Source organism: Chrysemys picta, chromosome 3 (assembly GCF_011386835.1).
Source record: "Chrysemys picta bellii isolate R12L10 chromosome 3, ASM1138683v2, whole genome shotgun sequence".
Lineage (NCBI taxonomy): Eukaryota > Metazoa > Chordata > Testudines > Emydidae > Chrysemys > Chrysemys picta.
Genome location: NC_088793.1, coordinates 82,800,488 through 82,824,127, shown reverse-complemented (window position 1 = coordinate 82,824,127; position 23,640 = coordinate 82,800,488). Strand labels below are relative to the sequence as shown.

Sequence of the window (23,640 nt, the reverse complement as noted above, 5' to 3'; positions counted from 1 at the left end):
TATCTCACTGAAAGTAACACATTCATAGAAGCTTTTCTATTAATAGGCAAATTAAAAAAAAAGACAACACCTGATCCCTAATAAGAACCCTTTCCCTGCACAGCACAATAATCTTTTTAAACAGTATTTTGTATTAATATAGTGCCTTTCAACCAAGGATCTCAAAGCACTCCATAAACATTTATTAAGTCTTAACATCCCTTTGAAGTAAGCATTATGCTCATTTTACACTCAGGCTACATCTACACTGTGAGCTAGGGATGTGATTCCCCTACTCGTGTACATGTACTTGCGGTAGCTCGATGAGAGCTTAGCATGAGTATAAACAGCAGTGTAGACACAGTAGCACAGGCAGCAGCAGGAAAGACATAGCTGAGCTATGCTGAGTATGTGCCTCCCAGTTTCAAGCTGGTATGTAGGCTGCTCGGCTCTGCCATGACTCCACTGCACGTGCTATCACGACTACACTGATCTTTATACCTGGGCTAGCTGTCATTGAGCTACGATATGCATACACAAGCTGGGGATGCACACCCCTAGCTTGTAGCATAGACATAGCCTCAGGCACTAAGAAAAAGAGTGATTTGTTTGAGGTCAAACAGGCAGTTGGTGAAAGAGCCAGCAATAAAGCCCAGGAGCTCAGGCTCCCAGTCTCCTCTTATAAAACTTCTAGGCAACATTCCCTCCAAAGACTGGACAGAACTCTACAGAGAGTGTCAATGCCCTATAACAGCCTGAAGAAGTTGACACCGAGCAATGAAATACACACACTTTCACTCCCACATGCTGTCTCTGCAGATGCAAATCACTACAGACTCAGGGAGCAGGATATATAGGTTTTTACTCTGATATGAATTTTTTTCCAGTGATAAAGTTGGAAATGCTACCTTTGGTATTCCTATGCAGAGCTTGCTGACATCTATAAAACTGGTTAGTTCAAACGGCTTAAAGGGGTCCTGCACAGTAGTAGAGTCTTTAGGATCATGCCCTGCAAGCACACCTGAAAGATGAAAAAAGGCTCATGACATACAGGAAAAGTAATACAGGGGATTCTTAGGGTAGGTCTACACTTACCCGGTAGTTCGGTGCCGAGCGATCGAACTTCTGGGTTCGACTTATCGCGTCTTGTCTGGACGCGATAAGTCGAACCCGGAAGTGCTCGCCGTCGACTGTGGTACTCCAGCTAGACGAGAGGAGTACCGCGGAGTCGACGGGGGAGCCTGCCTGCCGCGTGTGGACCGAGGTAAGTTCGAACTAAGGTACTTCGAACTTCAGCTACGTTATTCACGTAGCTGAAGTTGCGTACCTTAGTTCGAATTAGGGGGTTAGTGTAGACCTGGCCTTAAATTCAAAAGGTTTTGAGACAAACTGTATACAAAGACATATGCACTAGTAGTACCCAATACAATTGCTGCATCATCCACGCATCTGGTTAAAATTCCTGGTACATCCATGGAGTTCACTAGTGGAATGAGACCATGACGAGAAATCAGTCCATAGGTTGGCTTTAAACCTACTACTCCACAGTGAGCAGCTGGGTTTCTGGTGGACCCTCCTGTATCTGATCCTAAAGCCCTACGGTTTAAATAGAACCATCATTAATAGAATTGAATACTTCAAAACACATCTAAATTGTATCTGTTCTTAAAGAGGTACAGACCTAAATGGAATTTTTTTTAGATATACAAGTATGAGAATAATTTAAAGTGCATCATCTTCATGCACTCAGCTCCCATTTATTCTGGTTCTTTCTTTATTATTTAGTATGAAGCAGCAGCAGTTTTCAGTTTACAAAGACATGTTGATAAAATATGCCCTTCACATCTAACAACAAGGCTTCTTGTTCATCAAAAGATATTACTTTTTTCGTGTTTTCTAAGATTGAGGCTGTGCACTGTGATTTCCCTTCTATACCAAAACTGCACCTGCTATACCAGGGGAGGGCAAACTACGGGCCACGGGCTGGATCGGCCTGTCAGGGTTTTCAATCCGGCCTGTGGGATTGCTAGCCCCGTGGCGCAGCGGAGCAAAGGCAGGCTCCCTGCCTGCCCTGGCCCCGTGTCTGTCCCGAAATTGGCTGGCACCACGTCTCTGCAGCCCCTGGGGGAGGGGGGTGGACAGAGGGCTCCGTGCGCTGCCCTCACCTGCAGGCACCGCTCCCTGCAGTTCCCATTGGCTGGGAACGGGGAACCACGGCCAATGGGAGCTTCGGGGGTGGTACCCACAGGCGAGGGCAGTGCATGGTGAAACTGCCTGCCCCACCCCACCCACCCCCAGGAGCCACTGCTGGACATGCTGGCCACTTCTGGGAGTGGCGCAGGACCAGGGCAGGCAGGGAATTTGCCTTTGCCCCGCTGTGCGCCACTGCCACCCCGGAGCCGCTCGAGGTAAGCGGCACCGGGCCGAAGCCTGCACCCCAAACCCCTCCTGCACCCTGCACCCCAACTCCCTGCCCTGAGCCCCCTCCTGCACCTCTGCACCCCTTGCCCTGAACCCCTTCCTGCACTCCACACCCCCTCCTGCACCCCAACCCCACCACACCCCTCCTGCACCCCTTGCCCGGAATCCCTTCCTGCACACTGCACCCCCTCCCACACCTCAACCCCCTGCCCTATCCCTACATACAATTTCCCCACCCAGATGTGGCCCTTGGGTCAAAAAGTTTGCCTAACCCGTGCTATACTCAACACTTTTAGTAGAGCTGGTTACAATTTTGACTGAAATTTGTCAGGAAAAAAAAAATGCAGTTGTTGAAATCAAAATGCATTGTGAAAACTTATTTCAATGAAATGTGATTTTTCAATAAAACTAGAAATGAAACATTTTCATTTTGAATTGAAATTTATTTTCTTTTCCAGTTTTTAAAAAGTCAATTCAATGTCAGTTCAAAATGAAATAAAATGCTCCTTTTCTTTTTTTAATACATCAGAAATTCGAAAATGGACTGACAAATTTGAATGAAGTTGCTCTGTTCTAAATTTCAAGTTATAAAATTGAATTTTTGACCAGTTATAGTTTTTCATAGTATGTGGCATTTTTTGTTTCATAGGAGTCAATTTCTTAACATGGTTGAACCAATTTAATACTGACATTAATGAGTGGAACTGTCTCAGCCAGTCAAAGTGTGAGGATGCTGTGTACAGTTACATCTCAATTCAAAGAAAGAAATACAGGCAGCACTCTGTTTCTTTTCCAGTTTCAAAGAGAAACTGAAAAAAATGGATGAACAGGTGACAAAATGGCTGGAAAAGGCACCTGACCTGGCAAGTGCTGAGCAGCCACACCCCCATCAGAAGTGAGCAGACTTCAATGGCAATTGAGGATACTACTGGGGGAATTCTGCGCCACTGCGCAATGCAGAATTTTGCAGAAATTAACGCACTGTGCACACAGAATTTCCTTTCCCCCACAGAAATGGGCTGCAGTGCTGCTGGCCACCATTAGGGGCCGCTGGACCTGGCAGAGCCCAGCTTGCACGTAGAAGACACTGCCGGGGAGAGGGGGAGGGAAATAGAGGATTCCTGGCAGCTGCAGTTCCCAGCATGCCCTGAGGGAAGGAGATGGCAGTGCACAGGAAACTTCATGCAAGCCTGGGACCAAGCATCAGACTGTTTCTCCCTCTGGATCCCTGGGCTCTGAGGGGGAAAGAGGGTGGGCTGGGGGGGGGGCACAGCTGGGCTCTGAGGGGTGAGTGTCTGGGCTCTGGAGGGAAGAGGATGCAGGTATCTGAGCTGGCTTGGGGCAGGGGAGGGGTTTTGGGTGTATTGGCTGGGGGTGGAGCACTGTGGTTGGGCTCAGGGGTGGGGGTTGTGGGTGTCTGGTCTCCTAGCTGGGCTCGGATTCAATGTTTTCTCCTTTTTAGGGGAGAAGGTGGGGTGATAACTGAGGTGGTGGACATATAACGGATCCCATGATATTTTTAGCGAGAGTAGGTGCAAATGAGAACAACATTCTCTCTTTGTTACTGACATCATACATTTCAAGCAATGCAAAATGTTCATGTCAGTATGCTGAACAATGCTCAGAATGAAATAATTTAAGCTTCCTTACGTGTAATCACTTTTAATGTGTTACGCATTTCAGTATCTGTGTTCTTAATAGTATAACTAACTAATTCTTCAACACCAATGCAAATTATTCTACAGTTTCAAACAAAAACATTACAGTGTAGTGCCTGGGGAAAGGAAGATAAACTGGTCTTGAGGAAAAGTGCACACATCGTTATGAAGCATTTAATTAACAGTTCTAAAAAAGCTCTTACGCAAAGCATGTGAAAGAAGACACTGCAGCAGCGCTACCTCCTGAACTTCCTCCTGTTACCAACCAATTGGAGTCTTCATTCTCAGTATGGGAGTTCTGCACTGATTTTTCTCTGTACTGCCTTGAATAACTCCAGGGGTTTCTAACTGGTCCAAATATTCCATCTGTGCTCCCAGATCTGGTGTGAGAAATTCAGATAGGTTAAACACAGAGAACTGTATTTCAGTTATAGACTTTTCATAACAATACAATGTTTTTCTTCCAATTCCACCTTTTACTCCTGGCCCGTCAGGCAAATCTGATTGTGATATGGAAAGGCTTGTATAGATTTACTTGTGAAGCTGACCCCAATACTGTTTTATACAGTTGCAGGAAATCATAAAAACCTATAGTTATAACTTCACTCCTTTCTTCCTTCTGCAGAGCAGACTGAGGACTAAATTCTCCTCTGACTCACCCTAATGTAAATTAAGTATAACTCCACTGAAGCCAGGGGACTCACACCATGTAAGCATCGGGCAAGTCAAGTCATGAGTCTGCTTCAAAACTAAGGTCTTGAAGCATGAGATAACCAAGTTTGGTAGTTTACTGTATGAGAAAACCTCACAAGATGACCTCTTGAAGTAGCATGTCATAAGAAAGTCACACAATGATGGCAATGTAGACTGTTCTGTAGAAAGCATAGTTCTTCCTGGAACATAAGAGGGTTTCCAAGACGAGGCATATTGTGTGCAGAGGCAATGTGATAATACTCATGCTTAAGTCATGGATCAGAGTGTAATTCAGTTACCAAGAAAAAAGCCACCTTGAAAAAAAAAAATACTACTCAATTAATCCCCTCAATACCATCCAACCATGCACAGCTGCTACAGTGTCTGGCCCTTTTCTTTAAATCACACCACAATGGATATACACCATAATAGGATAAATATTCAGTGAGAAGTTCACAGACATAGCCATCATGTTCCATTAGACACCCCTGGAGAGTAAATATTTACCACCATATAACAAACATGCATAAACTCAGCAGTTAAGGATTAGAGATGGATCATAGTAGACACTGTAGTTATATTACTATGCAATCATATTAAATATTTAATATAACTTACCCCATTGCAAATTCATCTAGGTTTGTTTTTCCTAGAAGCACAGCCCCCTGATCCAATAACTTCTGAACTACGGTAGCACTGTAAGGTGGAATATAACCTAAAAAAAAAAAAAAAAAAAAAAAAAAAATCAGATTGGTTAAGAAATTGTCTGATACCATCTGGAGGACTTTCAATAATTACTCCTCCAAATGTTTCCAAGTAATCATCTCTGCATGGCAACTGTCACTGTGCAGTGCTACCACGTTTCTTTGTGACAGTAGTAGTAATCAAAATTCATTGATAACAAACATGGAATAAGTATTAACCAGAACATTTATTATTTACTAGAGTCTTTCTTCTCCTAAGACTGAATGAATCGTACAGTTAACTCAGACCTTGTTCATATGTGGATGAGAACAAGGCCAGTTACAAGAGCAATTAAACAGGGTGATTGCAGCCCGAGTTTCTAACAGTTTCTCTGACCAATACTGAAGCAGATATCTTTTTCTGAGAAAGATGTTAGAGTAGTGGTGGGCAACCGCAGCTCCCAGTGGCTGGTAACGGCGAAAGACGGCCACTGGGAGCTGCGGTCTGGCGGCCTGCCAGCGGCTTCCCCTGACAGGCCGCGTGAGGCCCGCAGGTTGCCCACCACTGTGTTAGAGCCTATATTAGAGTTTCACCCTCAAGACTCTCATCCACGTCAATCACAACTGCTTTGCTGGCATGCAGAGGAAAAGGTAATTTGAGATAACTTGATCCTTGCTGTTCAACACGTATAGTCAATTTTTTCCCTTTCATTGTTACAAGTAACACAATAACAAATTGAAATAAATTAGTAGGATTTCCCCCCAATTTTTTCAGTTTGTTTACTTTGTTATTTGTCAGCACTTTTTTGTATCATCAATTTCGCTCTTTACCCTCATTAGTTAATGTTCCCTGTTTGTGGTGGTCTATTACACAGCAACACGAGAGAGAATTTTTTTCAAATAGGAAAATAATAGTGCTTTTATTAATAAAACAATGCTATGGACATATAATGGAACTGCTAAGTGAAACAATGAACTATGGGTATTCAAAAGAAAAAAATAATCTTTTTATAAAACAAAAATCCAGAGAGCAGAATTGGAACTGATCATAGAATCATAGAATATCAGGGTTGGAAGGGACCTCAGGAGGTCATCTAGTCCAATCCCCTGCTCAAAGCAGGACCAATTCCCAATTAAATCATCCCAGCCAGGGCTTTGTCAAGCCGGGCCTTAAAATCCTCCAAGGAAGGAGATTCCACCACCTCCCTAAGTAACGCATTGCAGTGCTTCACCACCCTCCTAGTGAAATAGTTTTTCCTAATATCCAACCTAGACCTCCCCCACTGCAACTTGAGACCATTGCTCCTTGTTCTGTCATCTACCACCACTGAGAACAGCCGAGCTCCATCCTCTTTGGAACCCCCTCTCAGGTAGTTGAAAGCAGCTATCAAATCCCCCCCTCATTCTTCTCTTCTGGAGACTAAACAATCCCAGTTCCCTCAGCCTCTCCTCATAAGTCATGTGCTCCAGACCCCTAATCATTTTTGTTGCCCTCCGCTGGACTCTTTCAATTTTTCCACATCTTTCTTGTAGTGTGGGGCCCAAAACTGGACACAGTACTCCAGATGAGGCCTCACCAATGTCGAATAAAGGGGAACGATCACATTCCTCGATCTGCTGGCAATGCCCCTACTTATACAGCCCAAAATGCCGTTAGCCTTCTTGGCAACAAGAGCACACTGACTCATATCCAGCTTCTCGTCCACCGTGACCCCTAGGTCCTTTTCTGCAGAACTGCTACCTAGCCATTCAGTCCCTAGTCTGTAGCTGATGACTCACATCAATATGAAAGACAACTGTTGAGCTCAAGAACTAGGACCAAGTCTCTACGAACACAACAGAAACTGTGTTTGCATTTTGCTATATAGAAAGATGATTTAACAAACAAATAAAAAAACCACTGGTTTCGAAGTAGCAGCCGTGTTAGTCTGTATCCGCAAAAAGAACAGGAGTACTTGTGGCACCTTAGAGACTAACAAATTTATTTCAGCATAAGCTTTCGTGGGCTACAGCCCACTTCTTCAAATGCATAGAGTGGAACACACAGACAGAAGATATTTATACTTACAAAGAACATGAAAAGGTGGAAGTACGCATACCAATTGTAAGAGGCCAATCAATTGAGATGAGCTATCAGTAGCAGCAGAAGAAAAAACTGAAGTGATAATCGAGATGACCCATAGAAGGTGTGAGGAGAACTTAACATGGGGGGGGGGGGGGGGGGGGGGATTCAGTTAGTGTAATGACCCATCCATTCCCAGTCTCTGTTTAGACCTAAGTTAATTGTGTCTAATTTGCATATTAATTCAAGTTCAGCAGTCTCTCTTTGGAGTCTGTTTTTGAAGTTTTGTGTCAGTTTTGCAACAAAAAAATGGTTGGGTCATTACACTAATTGAATTTTTTCATGTTCTCTGTATGTATAATTATCTTCTGTCTGTGTGTTCCACTCTATGCATCTGACGAAGTGGGCTGTAGCCCACGAAAGCTTATGCTGAAATAAATTTGTTAGTCTCTAAGGTGACACAAGTATTCCTGTTCTTTTTGCAAAAAAAACCACTGACTACTCTCTAGTAACAGAGCAAAATGTAACCTGTTGATAGAATAGTTACATTTTAATGTATTGATTATAATTAATATTGCATTGTCTCAATATTGTAACAATGTAAATAAATAATAGTTTTTAAAATATATGACTGCAAAAGCCACAAAACTTTGGAAGATGATGGCAAAGGAAGTGTAGTGCCTGAAAGTACTTTAATTCATTTTTTGAAAATGACTAGGTTTTTAAGTAGGCTGTGCTGCTTTAGAGAAAAGGACCAGAGCTTCAAAATGGTGTTTGCTTTGCCTACAACGCACTACTTTACCTTTCAGCATGTTTGATGCACATGTTGTTTCAATACCAGCTGTGTTGAAGTTGTCTTTTACTGCAACAGGAATTCCATCTAAATCCCCCAGTATCTGACCTGTGTTAGGAATTGGTACAAGGACAGAGTAAAATGTAAGTATTAAAACAGACTGTCTACGTTGCTTAGCAATGACATTTTATTTTACTCTTCAGCTTCTCTCTAACTTGGAAGTAGGAGTTGTACTGAAATGCTTTTAAGTTATATTTTCCAGGGCTTTGGAGCTGTGCTTTGGCTCCGCTCCAGCTCCAGGAAAAAACCTGCAGCTCCACTGCTCTGGAGCTGCTCCGCGCTCCAGCTCCGCTCCAAAGCCCTGATATTTTCACAAAAGGTCTTTTGTTTTCAACTCTAACATTAAGGACTTTGCTCAGGCCAGATTTCCTCCCATACTGCATTGTCTCTGCAACTAAGGAAGTGGCTTCCAAACTAGGTAAATTATTCCAAAAGATGCTTACCACCTCAGTTGTGGCCATGTAATGCTTATTTCATCCTTAGACAGCTACTTAAATCTACTCCATTCCCAAGCCAGGAGTCATAGATTCTGCCTTCTGATGCACAGCAATTGTGCTCGGAATTGGTAGTTGGACAAAGTCTTTCATAGCTGACTATTAGTTATCCAGAGAAGAATCTCAAAGGGAATAAATGCCTTGAAGCGGAAGTATCCTAACCGGCATTTTGCTTAAGCAATGGGATGTTAGTTAGACAGAAGAGCAGATCTACCAGGGTGAAATTCCCGCCCCCCATTCCCCATCTTTTGTAAATGGTGATTACCTTGAGTGCAATCAGTATCTGTCCACAGAGCCTTTAGTCTCAATAGGCCCTATTGTTGTTCCATACAAGCAAATCAAATGAACAGTAGACTTCACTTTCTTTTTTTTTAAATTACTGAGTCTAACAAAGGTTCCATCCACTACAGTCAAAAACATTTATGGAAGAACAGCCATTAACTACAAATCTAGGGTAACTTACCTCTCCTATATCTCTCCTCTGATTCTTCAGCCTGTTTTAATGCTGTGTCTTCTGCTATAGTAATGTAAGCATTAAGAAATTTTGTGGCTTTGATAAAGGAGAGACATCTTTGACAAAGCTCTGTTGGACTCACTCGGCCTTCTTTCAGTGCTGCAGAGATCTGAAAGGACAGTTTCCATTTTTAAATCGCAAGTCCCTAGTTACAAATATTGGTATGACTTGCAAGAATTGTTTCAGTCAAGTTTCTAAAACTAATTCCTTCTCTTCCTCTACCCTTAATTTTGGGGATAAATTTGATACATGTAGTACTTTTATGATAGAATAAAAGCATTAGCTAAGAAAGCACTTCGTCAACTTTCACATACAACACTTTCAAAGCATTTCAGCCTCAACCAGCAATGCCAGTGCTATTCTGGTCATGTCCTAAGCAATTTCTAAATACAGTGGGAACATGAAACCCAGTCCTTCAAACTTTTACGCAGATGAGGAGTCTCAATGACATCCATCATGTGTACCACCACTGTTTACAGGATCAGGCCCATCGTTTGTAACCGGTTATTGTGTAACTGGTTATTGTGGATGCAAATACAAGTTTCGCAGCATAATTATGATTAAAGGTGGTTTTAAACACAGCTACAAAGCCCTACTGTGCGTAGGGCCTTAGTTAACTTGGTTTTGGCTGGGGAGGAAACTCACCAGCCAAAGCCTTGTTTCCAATAGCACCATCTCCCTCTTAATCAGTTAAACCGGGGTGAGCAAACAATGGCCCTCAGCCTGTGAGCCGTTTTAAGCTGGCTTGTGAGCTCCAGCCAGGGCACTGGGTCGGGGACCGCACCACGCGGCTCAGCCCCGCTCTGGCGCTCCAGCTGGGGGCCACACCACACAGCTCCTGGAAGCTGTGGCTGTACCATGCCACTGCTTCCAGGAGCCGCTCAAGGTAAGCGCTGCTCAGAGCCTGGACCCCTGAACCTCTCCCCATGCCCCAGCCCTCTCCCCTCCTCCAAACCCCTCGATCCCAGCACAGAGCACCCCCCTGCACCCCAAACCTCTCATCCCCAGCTCCACCCCAGAGCCCACACCCCCAACTCGAGCCCTCACCCTCTCCCATACCCCAACCCCAATTTGGTGAGCATTCATGGCCCTCAATAGAATTTCTATTCCCCAATGTGGCCCTCAGGCCAAAAAATTTGCCCACCACTCAGTTAAACACACACAAATAATAATCCAAAAAGGATTAGGATTTTAACCAGGCTGTATTCAGTTAAGGTGACCAGACGTCCCGATATTAGGGGCTCTGTCTTATATGGGACCCCATAACCCACCCTCCACCCGTCCAGATTTTTCCCACTTGCTGTGTGGTCACTAGCTCGTGGGTAATGCGCCGCAGTCTAGACAACCCTTGGAGAGAAGAGTTTTATTAACAACGCTGCTTGCTGTGTGTCCTGTCAACGCCTCCCCCCGTTCCCAGCTGGGCCGCAGTGCCAGACGCAGGGCTGAGTGTGCACGGTGCTGCGCGAGTGCCAAAGCGCGTCCCCTTCTCGCTGCCGGGCTGCACCACTTCTTGCTCTTGCAGGGTTAACACACTCCGCCGCCCTCCTGGCCTTTGCGCCGCCGCCAGCGGGGGTTGGGGGGCGAAGGGCGGGAGCCTCGCCTGGGCACAGCCGGGTCGGGCGCGGGGTGGGAAGTTACACCGCGCACACCGGGGACCCCGATACCACGGCGCGGGCTGGGCTCCAGGCAGCTGGTGCAGGCATAGCTTGGGGTTCCGCTTCCACCCGTCCCCATAGGCGGGAGCCCCCGAGCAACACCGGGGGCGGAGGGGAAGGCCGCTCACTTCTCTGAGGGAGACGCGCAACATCCTCTCCGCGGCATCACTCGCCCCGGCCGGGGATCCCGCACGGTCACAGCCAGAGCGTCAGTCGCGGCTCGGCCAGCCGGGCATGGGCGCGGCCATCTTGGGCTGCACCGCTCAACATGGAGCGACTCCATTGGCTCGAGTCTTCGTAGACTGGCATGATACCGGGTCGCCATTGGCTGAGGTGGGAGGAGTGGGCGTGGCCTGGCGGAGAGTGCCCCTCAGTCTGTGCTCGCTGAGCGGAGGAGATTCAGGCCAGACGGGGACTCGCTGAGGGGGGGACGCGCTGGCTCTGGGGGCAAGGGCAAGGAAAGGGGAGAGCGAGGCGGGGACTGTCTCACTTTGGGGACGGGGTCTTGTGGGGGGAGGCTGAGCTGATTGGGGAGGGGGCACTGGGATTTGGTGAGTTATAACGCGTTTGGGGGATCCCCCCCTCCACGCTTTCAAACTAGGGATTCTCTGGGGGCTGTGATGCTCGTGGGGAAAAGCCAGTTTGTTTAGTTCCCCTCCTTCACACCCCAAAACCTGTGAGTCTTGTGGTTAAAAGTTGAATCTAGACACCCCCCTCCCCCATATGGTTGTAAAAGAAGAATTAGAGTAATAGTATAAAACATTTTAAAAAATTGAAGTTGGCAAACATACATGGGTTTGATTGGCTAAAAAATTATCTCTGTGCAGATGGGAAGCATTAGTGTGGCCAGCGTATAATTATTTTTACACATCTAGAATAGTAGCTAGAGTCATTAAAGATCCCACCGTATGCGTTGGCAATAATGTATTTAAAGATGCATCTGCTTAGTAGGAGAGCATACAGTGGCTTGCTTTTCAGTCAAGGTTCCATGGCAACTTGCCTTAGAAGAGGCAAAAGTTTAATCAAACCCCGTCTATGTAGAAATATCAGCCTCTCCTGTCAGAGATATACAGTTATGACATCGTGGATAATAGAGAGATATGGGCGAAATGATGTGCTACGATTTACAAATAACATGATGTTCCCTGTAATAAATTTTCCAAATGAAGTCATTATTAAAGTCCATGCTGCAAGTTTAAACCCTATAGATGTTAATATGAGAAGTAAGTGATTTATTTTGAGTAGGGATTATTATATTTTTGTGTATTTTAGTGTTGATTAAGTTCTTAACATAACATGGTTCATACTGTAAATATAATTTTATTATACCTCTATTATTCTTATTAAATTGTTGTTGTAAATCATAGTCCAAAATGTGCCTTTGGCTCCAATAGTTTTTAAACAGGGCTGTTTGGAAAGATATTCCATGATTATTGTGGGAAAATACTCTTGCAAAACTTTTTTTCTGTTAAATTGTCAGGGGAGAGTGGTGAATTTTAGACTATAGTTCTGCATCTACCAAAGCAAAACTAGGCTGGGTTGTAGCCCAAGTAATACAAGCAGCTGGTTGCTGCCCTTCACAGACTTAAAACTCATGATCAGAATGAGAATCAACTTGCAACCCAATTTTAAAGTGTTTTTCTTCTTCTGTTAGTTTGGTTCCGATTGTGCAAGGGCCCAGGCCTGCACTGTGCTGAGTTCCTCTTGCAAAACACTGAGCTTCCTCAACTCCCATGACAGTTGGCTCATAGAATTCATTCCCAAAAATGTTTATTTCTCATCTTTGTCCTAACTTCCTGTTGCATAGGTGCCTCAGTGGCTACTTTTATTGGACCAACTTCTGTTTGTGAGAGAGACAAGCTTTCGACCTTACACAGCTCTTTTTCAGGTCTGCTGTCCACTGAATTCAAGGCTTTGGCCAATCAGTACATTTAACTGATTGATCATTGCCATTTGATGTTTTTCTAGTCAGACAATTTTTCTCAATAGCAGGCTCAGAAATCTTAACAAAAACTTAAAATAACAGAAAATCTTATATTTCACTGTTTATTCACAGCAAGATGCAATCTTGCATTTCAAATTTTGATATTGGCTTTAGATGAAAATTGAAAGAACTTTCTATTTTTTTAAACAACTGAGCTTAAAATTTCAATGATAAAGCAATTACCGTATATATTCGTTTATTAGCACGTTCGTTTATAAGCTGACCTCTTTCCCCCTCCCCCCCCCCCCCCCCAAAAAAGGATAGGTAAAAATAGCAAAAACTGTATGACCCTTTCATAGGCCGGCCCTATATTTCAGGGGTTGGAAACCTTTGGCTCCCGGCTCGTCAGGGTAAGCCGCTGGCGGGTTGGGACGTTTTGTTTACTTGGAGCGTCTGCAGGCATGAAGCCCCTCAGCTCCCTGTGGCCGTGGCTCGCGGTTCCCAGCCAATGGGAGCTGCGGGTAGTGGCGCACCACTTCCCGGAGCTCCCATTGGCTGGGAATGGCGAGCCGTGGCCACAGGGAGCCGAGGGACTCCATGCCTGCAGACGCTCCAGGTAAACAAAACAACAGTGTATTAGATATTCAATTCAATGATTCCATAGAGTTTAAAATCATCAAATTTTGGTGTAGACCTGTTTATAAGCCGACTCCTGCTTTTTGATGTGTCACATTTTTACCAAAAATATGTGGCTTATGAATGAGTATATATGGTACTTGCAATTTAAAGCTCTTAAAAAGCCCTGATCCTGCAATGAGCTCCATCTTAGCAGACTCCTGAGCCTACACAGAATTCTGGATGGATCAGGGATCTGCCTGCACGAAGCTCCTTGTGAGACTGAGGCCTTAGTTTGTATTCTGGGGCCAAAACTACTTAAAACATTGCAGGTTGTTTGTTATAGGATTGTTTGTCCAATCATGCAACCCATACTCATCTGAGGAGGCCTACTGAAGCCAGTGGGAACATTTGTGGGATTAATTATTGCAGAATTGGCCCTGTCAATGCTCATGTACCTATGAAAAATAAATTAGACATCTATGAGATAGTCGTCACACATGAAATGATTAATTGTTCTTATCATGAAATAACAAATGTCTGTCAGTGTGATGTCTAATATCATGTTATAAGCAGCTAGCTGGTTTGATGATATTTAATATTTTTATATGTATTGTTTACCAAACGGGACATAAGAAGAAATATTGCAAGACTTGTTGATACTTAGTTGTATAAACTTTTTTAAAACATAAAATAATACTGTTCTGCTTGGTTCTAGTTCTTTAGAGATAACATTTTCAGAACTATAAAAAATCAAATTTCAGAGGTGTAAAGTTGCATTAGGCACAGACTATAAACCTTGCTCACTGGTCCGATTTGTGCAGTTCTATAAAAATAATCATTGATATTTCCTACTCTGTTAAACCATGTTTTATAGATGGTTATGGAGCAGCTGCTTTAAATATGAAACGTGATCCACTGAAATTGAAAAGCACCGGGAATGAATTTCCTCTAACACTTGGTCGAGATGTATCTGGTGTAATTATGGAATGTGGGCTAAATGTGTCCTATTTCAAACCTGGAGATGAGGTGATGTAACTTGTCTCATTTTTCTAACTTTATGTATGTTGAAAATGTAATATGAAGTCAATTTTTTTCTTTTTCTTTGCAAATAACTTTTTTTTCTTGCCTACCTGCAGCCTACATAAAAACTGGGTTGCAGTAACTTTTTTTGAACTTTTACTTGTTTTTTCCTGCAAAGTATTCATATGGGCTAGTTACCCCATTTGTTTATATTTAGGGTCCATTGAATTTGCATATGTTAAAATCCTGAGGTGGGGGTTTCTTATATTAAAAAACAAAATACCTGAAGCTGCTTCATCTTGATTGAAACTAGAATTTTAACAGGAAATTTCTCTTGAGTAAACCTTTATTACCTTATAATACCAAAAACTCTGACATAGTTGAAGAGCCAGCAAATTTCTGAGCCCCATACAAATCCTTATAAGACTTGCTTTTAACTTTTTTCAGTTTTACTGGAGGAATGTTTTTCTCTTTCAGGTATTTTACCAGTTCATGGCCTTCTAGTAAGATATGAACTGTTTAATGTAATCTGCTTTCTCCAAAAGTTTATATTATATACAGTACAATCCATCTTAGTTATATGGCCCATCCATGCTTCTATTAATCATTCTTCTGTAGTTTGTTTTAAGAGAGCAAATGAAATCTTTTTATAGTGAACTCAGATCTAGTGAAACTGATATTCTGTATAATTAATCTCTACTTATGCTACCCTGAAGTTGTTCTGGAGGTTGGAAAATGACTTTTCTATGATATAGATACAATATTAAGAAAATAATAAAAGCTGAAATGTGTTTTCCCTTTGGTTTTAGGTATGGGCAGCAATTCCTCCCTGGAAACAAGGCACTATATCAGAGTTTGTTGTAGCTAGTGGAAATGAGGTAACCATACCAAAATTTCAATATAAAAACAAAAATTTCAGCAGACTTTGTTTCTTCCAAAATTTGTGTAAATTGCTTTTTCACAGTTTTTAAATTGTATAGATTTTTTAAAAAAAATATTTTTCTACTTATGTAGTCAAGATATTTTGAAACATGGAAAATTCAACAGCTGAGGTTTAGTATAGCTTGTTTTAATTTGAAGCCTTGTGTAGTCCACTTGGTGGGTTGAGTTAAATCAGGGATTTAATTGTAATTTAAATTAGCAGGCAGGAAACCTTGATGTAAATAATAATTGATTTTAATCTTGTTTTATATTTATCTTTTTTAGTTATTTTCCTAAAGGAAGGTTGATGCTCACTGATTGGTAACCATTAAAACTTGTGGATTCACAACTAAACATAGACTTTATAATAAATGTGGTTGTGACGGGTTCCTTCCCAGGTGCCACCTGGAGCTGGGGTACCACTGAGCCCCCCCGACCCACCAGCCTGGGCTTCCTTTACACAGTATTGCTGTGACAAGCACTCTCCAGTGAAAAACCGAGATGATGTCACTCCCCTACCTTATATAGCTTTTGAATATGGCGGGAACCCTTTGTTTCAAAGCTTGGTTCCCACGCCAGTCAGTGGAAAAATACTGATATACCAAGATGGAGTCCAGCAGCAGGTGACCTGGTCACATGTCCCAGTAGTGTCACAGCAGCCTTGACTCTGAGGCTGTCTGCAGTGTCCTCAGGAATGCCCCCAAGTGGGAGATAAGCTTCTTCTAAGGCCTATTGTTTTCTCTAATGGCCCTTCCCCACCCAGCTTTTCAGAATGAAAGCATCTTGTCTAGTGAGCGTTCCCCAGGTGTAAACACATTTGTAATACAGATACATAGTCAATATTCCTAACCTCAGATACAAAAGTGATACATACATAAAAATAGGATAATCATATCAGGAAATCATAATCTTTTCAATGATATCTCGCATGACTTATCTTGCATAAAATACATCAAAATTATTCCATAATCATATAATATATATCATAATAGCTCTATGAAGAATATGGGGTGCAGTGTCCGTGGTACTATTTTTTGTTACACATTAGGAGAATAAACTATACACATGTATATTGTGCTATATATTTGTTTAAATTGTATTCAGATTCTAAATTTGTTACATTTTATTTTAGCAAATGTGAATGATACATTTCTTATTTAGTACATGATTCATCTTTTACTTATGATTTGTGTCAAGCTCTATTTGCATGGAAACTAGAGTCTAGTTAAAAATTCACAAAATCAGCATTAATTTTTTTAGTAGTTAAATAAAACTACCTTATATATGCTGAATACATAAGAAAAAAAGTTAATTTCAAATGCAGAACATGTTTTAATAAACTGATTTATTAAACAAAGTTGTTAGTGAATTGATTGGATTGTTTCTGGTCACCATGTCCTTCAAGATTCTAGAGCTAGAGGATCTCATCCTCTCACACTTAGCTTTTATTCATAGATTGGAAGAGGAAAACAAGCTTTCCCACTTTTTTCAGCTCTCAGCTGTTTTCTTAACTTTGAATGAACTAGCCATTGTACTGAACTAGTTCAGTAAACTGAAATTAAGAAAATATTCTCTCAGCACCTGCAGTCAATGCTCTTGCTGTCAAAAGCTGGGTTAGTAGCTTAGCAAACTCTAGTTCAGCGGTTCTCAAACTGTGGGTTGGGACCCCAAAGTGGGTCGTGACCCCGTTTTAATGGCATCGCCAGGGCTGGTGTTAGACTTGCTGGGGCCCGGGGCCAAAGCCAAAACCCGAGCCCCACTGCCCGGGGCCAAAGCTGAAGCCTGAGGGTGTGAGCCCTGGGTAGCAGGGCTCAGGTTACAGGCCCCAGTCTGGTGCTGAAGCCCTTGGGGTTTGATTTTGGCCCCCTCACCTGGGGTGGGAGGCCTCAGGCTTCGGTCCCCGCTCCTGGTATTGGATAGTAATTTTTTTTGTCAGAAGGGGGTCGTGGTGCAATAAAGTTTGAGAACCCCTACTCTAGTTCCAGGTACTTAGCCAGTGACTTCCTCCAGTTCAGTAGTATGACTCTCTTTAAAAGTTTTGCAGCAAACATTTACTGCTTAATATTATTTTTTATTTAATTTAAGTGATTTTAATAGATTATAGAGAAGGTTTATTTTTTTAAATGAAAACTGTATTTAACGTAAATCAAATGATTTTTTTAAATTGAAATAAATATTAAAACTTTATTTTTATCAACCCTGGTAGTCCACAAATATATTATTCATTGTGATTTAGACATGACTGATCTTCTACTTTAGATCTCTCACAAGCCCAAGTGTCTCAGTCACATGGAAGCTGCCTCTTTACCATATGTCGGTCTAACAGCATGGTCTGCAATGAACCAAATTGGGGGATTGAACCAAGATAATTGCAGTGGGAAACGGTAAGCAACTGGTCCTGGTGCTAATATGTTTGCATTAACTTTTGTGTGTTTATTTTTTGTATAGAGAGCTAACTGAATTTAATTTTTTAAGATAGATAAAATAAAAAAATGAATGTGCAGAGTCATTCCTATATGCACAAAATGGTAAAGCCTTTGAATTTGCACTAGTATGGTAAAGATACAGAGATGACATAATGGCTGAAAGTTTACTTTCTTAATTCAGGGCCTGAACTGCTAACCTTTATTCTGACAAATAGTCCTATTAATTTCAGTGGGGCTATTTGCTTAAGTAAAGCTTGTAGAATCAGACCCTCAATTGTTTTGATGGGGTCAGAGGTCTTCTCACCTCAGCTTCCTTCTAAACAGAAGGAAAATCCAACTTGGTCCTGATCTTATAAACACTTACACATGTTCTTAACTCTGCTTATGTGAGTAGTTCATTAAAGTCAATGGGACTACTCACATGAATAAAATTAAGAATGTGCATAAATGTTTGCAAGATCTTGACCTTATACTTTCTGATCTCCTGTTATCTGGAGTATTATGTTTTAATAAAACATATTGTAAAGGACATTGGATTTAATGAAAATCTTTCATCTACATCTTTGGGAGATACTGAAGTAACTGGCTGTTGTGTGCCATGGTAAATTTCATTATGAAAATATCAGGAAAATGTTTGTTCTAAAGGTCAACTATTTTCTGAGAAAATAAATTATTCTTTGAAATTGCTTCTGCTCTTAAAACTATTGGTATTACCCTGTAGAAAATAGTAGAACACTTATCTCCCTCTTTATTTTTTAAATGTTTTAGATCATTTTTTGTTTTGGTTAATTTGTTGCATGTAAATGGGATTAATATCATTTAATGAAGTGCCTTTGGGTTAAAAAAAATTAAAAATGCCCTACCTAGGTTACAAAACTTACCTAAAAGTGAAAGCGCTTTTTAAAAAACTTTTATTTATACTGTTTCTTTACTTTTTGCATTTGCTTCAGCTTAAACAATGAAAAAAAACTAGTGAGTTTTACTTCCACATTCTCAGTCACTATGTACATGTTCTGTTGTTGCTAATAATTACCCATATGTGCTTATAGATTGCTTTATAAATAGTGTAAATAGTTTCCAGTGTATAACATTTGGGTGGCTAACAGGCTGTGGTCAGCCCTTGGGTTGGGGTAATGAAAAAGTTTTTTGACTGCTTGTTTTGTTTCTGGAAATTTACTTAGTGCTCTTTGCTTCAGATGCGCAACTCTTGTACCATGCACAAAGAAGACCCATGTATCCTGGAGGCTTTTAGAATAAAAAGATAACCCTCACCAAAGCTGTTCCAAACTTCCACTGAAATATTTTACTTAGGTCACTCTTCAAAAGATGAATTTTCAATTCTTTAGCTATAGCTTTCTCCAAAAAGTTAGTGAGAAAATCGCAAATTTTAAGTTACGAAGAAAATTGGCAAGGTGTTTGGCAAAAGTATGTGCCTTTTTTTTTTTTTTAAACCAAAATGTTGAATCCATCATCCAGACAGTATACAACAATCTTGAATTGCAAAAGCAATTTTCTTCATCCCCAGCATAGTGAGAGGATTTAAATCAGAAACATCCTTTGCTTGAAGATACTGAAACTTCAATGAAACCACCACGGAGTATCAGATATCTCAGAACTTCAGTCTTTTGAACAAAATAGTCACTAAAATTCTGACTTAAATATTCCTGCACTGGTCAGCAGATGGTTTAAAATTTACAATTCCATTTATAGGCTTCAAGTAACACTTTCTTATAGGTCTATGTATTAAAGATTTATTAGAAAGTATCTAGATGAAGTTTGTAAAACACCACGATTAGAGTGCTGTACTGAGGTCTCGTATCACTAAGACTAGATTATTTTAACAAAATATTCTGCAGTGTGTTTAGTAATATACTATGAGGTATTTATTACACACAGGTAAAGTAAATGTACACTTGTCAAAATAAATGCAAAATGTGTTTTATGATGCAGTAGCTCTGATCTTTATCTTATTTGCTCATTCTCAACATTTGGTATTCTGTAATCTCTTCCAATTATAAATGAAAATTAGCAGAGTTCTGCTCAATTTACAGTAGAATTTCTAGAAAAGAAATGTATTTTGGTTTAGTTCAGCCTCAAAATTACTTTTGCCTAGTCTACTTCATGACATGTTTTTTTCTGTTAGCTATAGAGTTTAATAATGTGACTTACATTCCATGAGTTCTAAAATGTCCCAATACTGTAAATACCACCACTTTAAACAAATATTTTCTCTTAGGTTTACATTCACAATTGATTTTTCTGTTAAGGAAATATCGCAACACAAAACCAATGAAAATTTGGTGCATAAAGTATGGGTCTAAGCTTATGAAGTGCTAACATTATTCAGTTCTTTTGGGGAGAAAGGGTGGAAATAGTGCTTCCTTTAAGTTGTCTTTTGATGAAAATATTATTGGCCTACAGTTCCACTTCTGGATTAGTGGAAAACTCAAATGAACAAGGCAAAGAGCTGCCTTGCTGTACTGGAAGATAGTGTTATTGTCATAGAAGCGTAAGTTGACAGCGTTACCTCACATTTTTAGTCATCTGAAAGGTTAACTGTCCAAAGGACCAATTTTGAAAGAGAAACAGAGCTGTTAATTTCACATAGCCTGGTATCTGAGACTGTAAGAGACATTCAGGTAGAATGTTATTAAAATTTTGCACTTTTTTTAAAAGCTGACATGTTGGCACCTCCTCTAAAATATAACCCTAGGTATTTGTTATGATTGCTGCAATGCTGTATTCATCAGACCTTTGTCTTAGCTGACACTTCTCTCCTACATTCATGTTCATCTTCCTGTTGTAATCCTCCCCCTCATGTAAATAGGATCATCAAGGAATCTTTGTGTATATTGGGTATTTCATTAGTTTAATTCACGTGGATTCTTACATGGTGGAATTGTCTTGCTATGCAGTTAGGTTTTATCAATTGGAATTGCTCTTGTTTTACAGAATATTAATTTTCGGCGCTTCAGGTGGAGTTGGTACCTTTGCTATCCAGGTGATGTATTACAATAAGCCCAGTGAGTCTTTTATGAAAGTACTCTATAATCAAGATTTAAGGGAAAGGAGGTGGGGGCTGTTGGTGGTGAATTAGCAAGCTACTGAATGATCTCAGTGCAAGCCCAAAGGTAAGAGAGTTTGAAAATAGTTTGAGATTTATCATTTCCATCTACTGAGTTATTATCTTAGCCTAAGTTAGGAAGGAGTAGGCTTTAGGGGCAGAGAGGTTATGGGTGTAGGAAGTGAATGATTACACTTTAAGGCTTTAGTTACTGGGAAGGAGACTCCAATTTCCATGTGACTTGAAATCTGTTGTGTTTTGATTAGATTTCCTGCCTCCCTCACCCCCAAGTGGAATAAACTGGTATAAATTGATAATGATTTCAACAAACTGCTTTGTTTTCTGATGTAAATTCTCCTTAATGTGTTAATGTTTTTATGTGCATCAAATATAGTGTAGTGGCTTAGAATGCAATTTCCCCTCCCCACTTTTTTAATCTCAATTAAAAGGAGGAGGTGTTTTTTAATGAGCTATTCATCTTGAAACTTGTTCTTAGTACATTTGCATTAAATTTGGGGCTTTTGATTGAAAGCAATGTCCCATTACACTCAAGCGTCTTTGTCTTCAGAGTATAAACAAATACATTTTAGATGATTGTACCACTAAGTGGTTTTTTTCAGATTTCAAAGTTGTAAATAAATGGAGATATACCTATCTCGTAGAACTGGAAGGGACCTCGAAAGGTCATTGAGTCCAGTCCCCTGCCTTCACCAAGTACCGATTTTGCCCCAGATCCCTAAATGGTTTGAACTCACAACCCTGGGTTTAGCAGGCCAATGCTCAAATCACTGAGCTATCCCTCCCTCCATGTAATAGCCTTTAGAAGAGCATGAGAGAGTTTTCAGTAGTACGCTATCTGCCTGAGCCTTGATAAAGCAGGTTGCTAAATGAGTTCAGTAAGAAAGGTTGAGCCTGCCACTGAGTAGTTGTGATTGCTACCTGTCATCATGCAGAATAATTCATTCCTGTGTTAGGTTTATGGTTGGCAAATATCAAAGAAGATATTGCAGTGAAGAGTGAGAATAATGTATACAATAGAGGGTAAATTAAATAATTAGCAAAATTCCTTTCTGTTTGAGCAGCTTTGCAGACTATAAACTAACCAGCCACCCTCCCTATGATAAATTAGTGATAGTTTTGCTCTTCGAAGTTTGCAGATAGCCAGATTATTGTTTCTAGTGAGCTGATTTACAACCAAATAGTGTCTTTACACTAGATTTGATACATCTTTTTTATACCTATGGTACACTATAACCATATATATCTATTTACACATATTTATATATTATTATATAGCTTAATGCTTTCAGATTCTTATTAATTGTACATTCTTAGTATGTTAGAAAATGGTGAATGATATATTGCTATTTACTAGATAATTAACTTTTTGCTCATGACTTGTGACAAGCTGCATTAGGATGGTAACTGGAATTTAATTAAACACAGTGGCATGTCTCCGCTCTGGCTCCTACGAGTAGAGGCAGCCGGGGGCTCTGCACGCTGCCCCCACCCCAAGTGCCGCCGCAGCTCCCATTGCCCAGGAACTGTGGCCAGTGGGAGCTGCAGGGGCAGCGCCTGCAGACAGGGCAGCCCACAGAGCTGCCTGGACGCGCCTCCGTGTAGGAGCCGGAGTGGGGACATGCCACTGCTTCTGGGTGCTGCTTGAGGTAAGCACCGCCCAGAGCCTGCACCCCTGATGCACTGTGCCCCTGCCCCAGCCCTGAACCCCCTCCTGCCCTCCGAACTCCTTGGTCCCAGCCCAAGCACCCTCCTGCACCCCAAACCCCTCAGCCCCACCCCAGAGCCCACCCTCACCCAGAGCCCTCCCCCCCCGCACCCCAACCCTATGCCCCAGCCCGGAGCCCCCTCCCGCACCCATAACTCTTCATTTCTGCCCCCCCCCAACCCGCACCCCCAGATGGAGCCATCACCTCCTCCCGCACCCCAACCCCCAATTTCATGAGCATTCATGGCCCATCATACAATTTCCATACGCAAATGTGGCCCTCAGGCCAAAAATTTTGCCCATCCCTGTGTTAGTGAGTTGCCCTACACAGTAACACAGTGCACCTGCTGTGCTCTCTCTCTATTGCAGATGTTTATTTGGATTCTGTTGATAATGCGATGTTGGTCTTCTGAGGTATTTTCACTATTTAAATAATTTTTAAACCTTAGAATTTTTTATGTTTTTTATATATAGCTAATGAAAGCTTGGGGTGGTCATGTGACAGCCGTTTGTTCTCAGGATGCCAGTACCCTGGTGAAAAAGCTTGGAGCAGATGATGTGATTGATTACAAATCTGGAGATGTAGCAGAGCAACTGAAAATGTTACCATTGTATGTACTAATGCAGTTAAATATGTATATAGTACAGTAGGGGCATAGGCAGCAAGCAGACTCCCTTGCATGTACCTTTTGGGTTGCTCGAATCCAAAATTAGTCTGGCAGACTCCCTGCCTCTGGGGTTTTGAGCCTTCCTGTTTGCAAAGCCTTACTTTCTAAAGCAAGCTCTCTGCCTCCCCTCCTTTGTATGTGGCTGTGAAATGAGTATCATAAATACAGACTGCTCTGCAGTATTAAGTCAGAAAAAAATAGGTTAAGTCAATGGGGAAGAGTTCACTCATTTAAACACATTTCTATAATGATAATGATTTC

The 23,640-nt window shown here is 41.5% G+C and overlaps 2 protein-coding genes across 5 annotated transcripts in view; one reads left to right on the top strand and one right to left on the bottom strand.

Moving 5' to 3' along the window:
- QRSL1 (glutaminyl-tRNA amidotransferase subunit QRSL1) overlaps positions 1-11,280 on the bottom strand; it is a 20,379-nt gene extending 9,099 nt beyond the window's left edge. The window contains exons 1-7 of one of the 2 annotated variants that reach the window (XM_005287689.5): positions 11,141-11,280; positions 9,307-9,466; positions 8,299-8,397; positions 5,370-5,466; positions 4,262-4,438; positions 1,400-1,575; positions 888-1,000 (exon numbers count right to left, since the gene is read on the bottom strand). In XM_005287689.5, the coding sequence (XP_005287746.2) occupies positions 888-1,000; positions 1,400-1,575; positions 4,262-4,438; positions 5,370-5,466; positions 8,299-8,397; positions 9,307-9,466; positions 11,141-11,164 (846 nt within the window). In that variant the 5' untranslated portion in view covers positions 11,165-11,280. Of the gene's footprint in view, positions 1-887; positions 1,001-1,399; positions 1,576-4,261; positions 4,439-5,369; positions 5,467-8,298; positions 8,398-9,306; positions 9,467-10,654; positions 10,879-11,140 lie in introns of those variants that run through there. The other variant, XM_065588294.1, reaches the window with a different exon arrangement.
- RTN4IP1 (reticulon 4 interacting protein 1) overlaps positions 11,223-23,640 on the top strand; it is a 26,725-nt gene continuing 14,307 nt past the window's right edge. For 2 of the 3 annotated variants that reach the window (XR_006176210.2, XM_005287690.4), the window contains exons 1-6: positions 11,291-12,235; positions 14,429-14,580; positions 15,384-15,452; positions 17,755-17,879; positions 20,874-20,922; positions 23,186-23,322. Coding sequence is in view for 2 of the 3 variants with exons in the window: in XM_005287690.4 (XP_005287747.2) it covers positions 11,935-12,235; positions 14,429-14,580; positions 15,384-15,452; positions 17,755-17,879; positions 20,874-20,922; positions 23,186-23,322 (833 nt within the window). In the remaining variant the exon portion in view is untranslated. Of the gene's footprint in view, positions 12,236-14,428; positions 14,581-15,383; positions 15,453-17,754; positions 17,880-20,873; positions 20,923-23,185; positions 23,323-23,640 lie in introns of all 3 variants that reach the window. The other variant, XM_042857662.2, reaches the window with a different exon arrangement.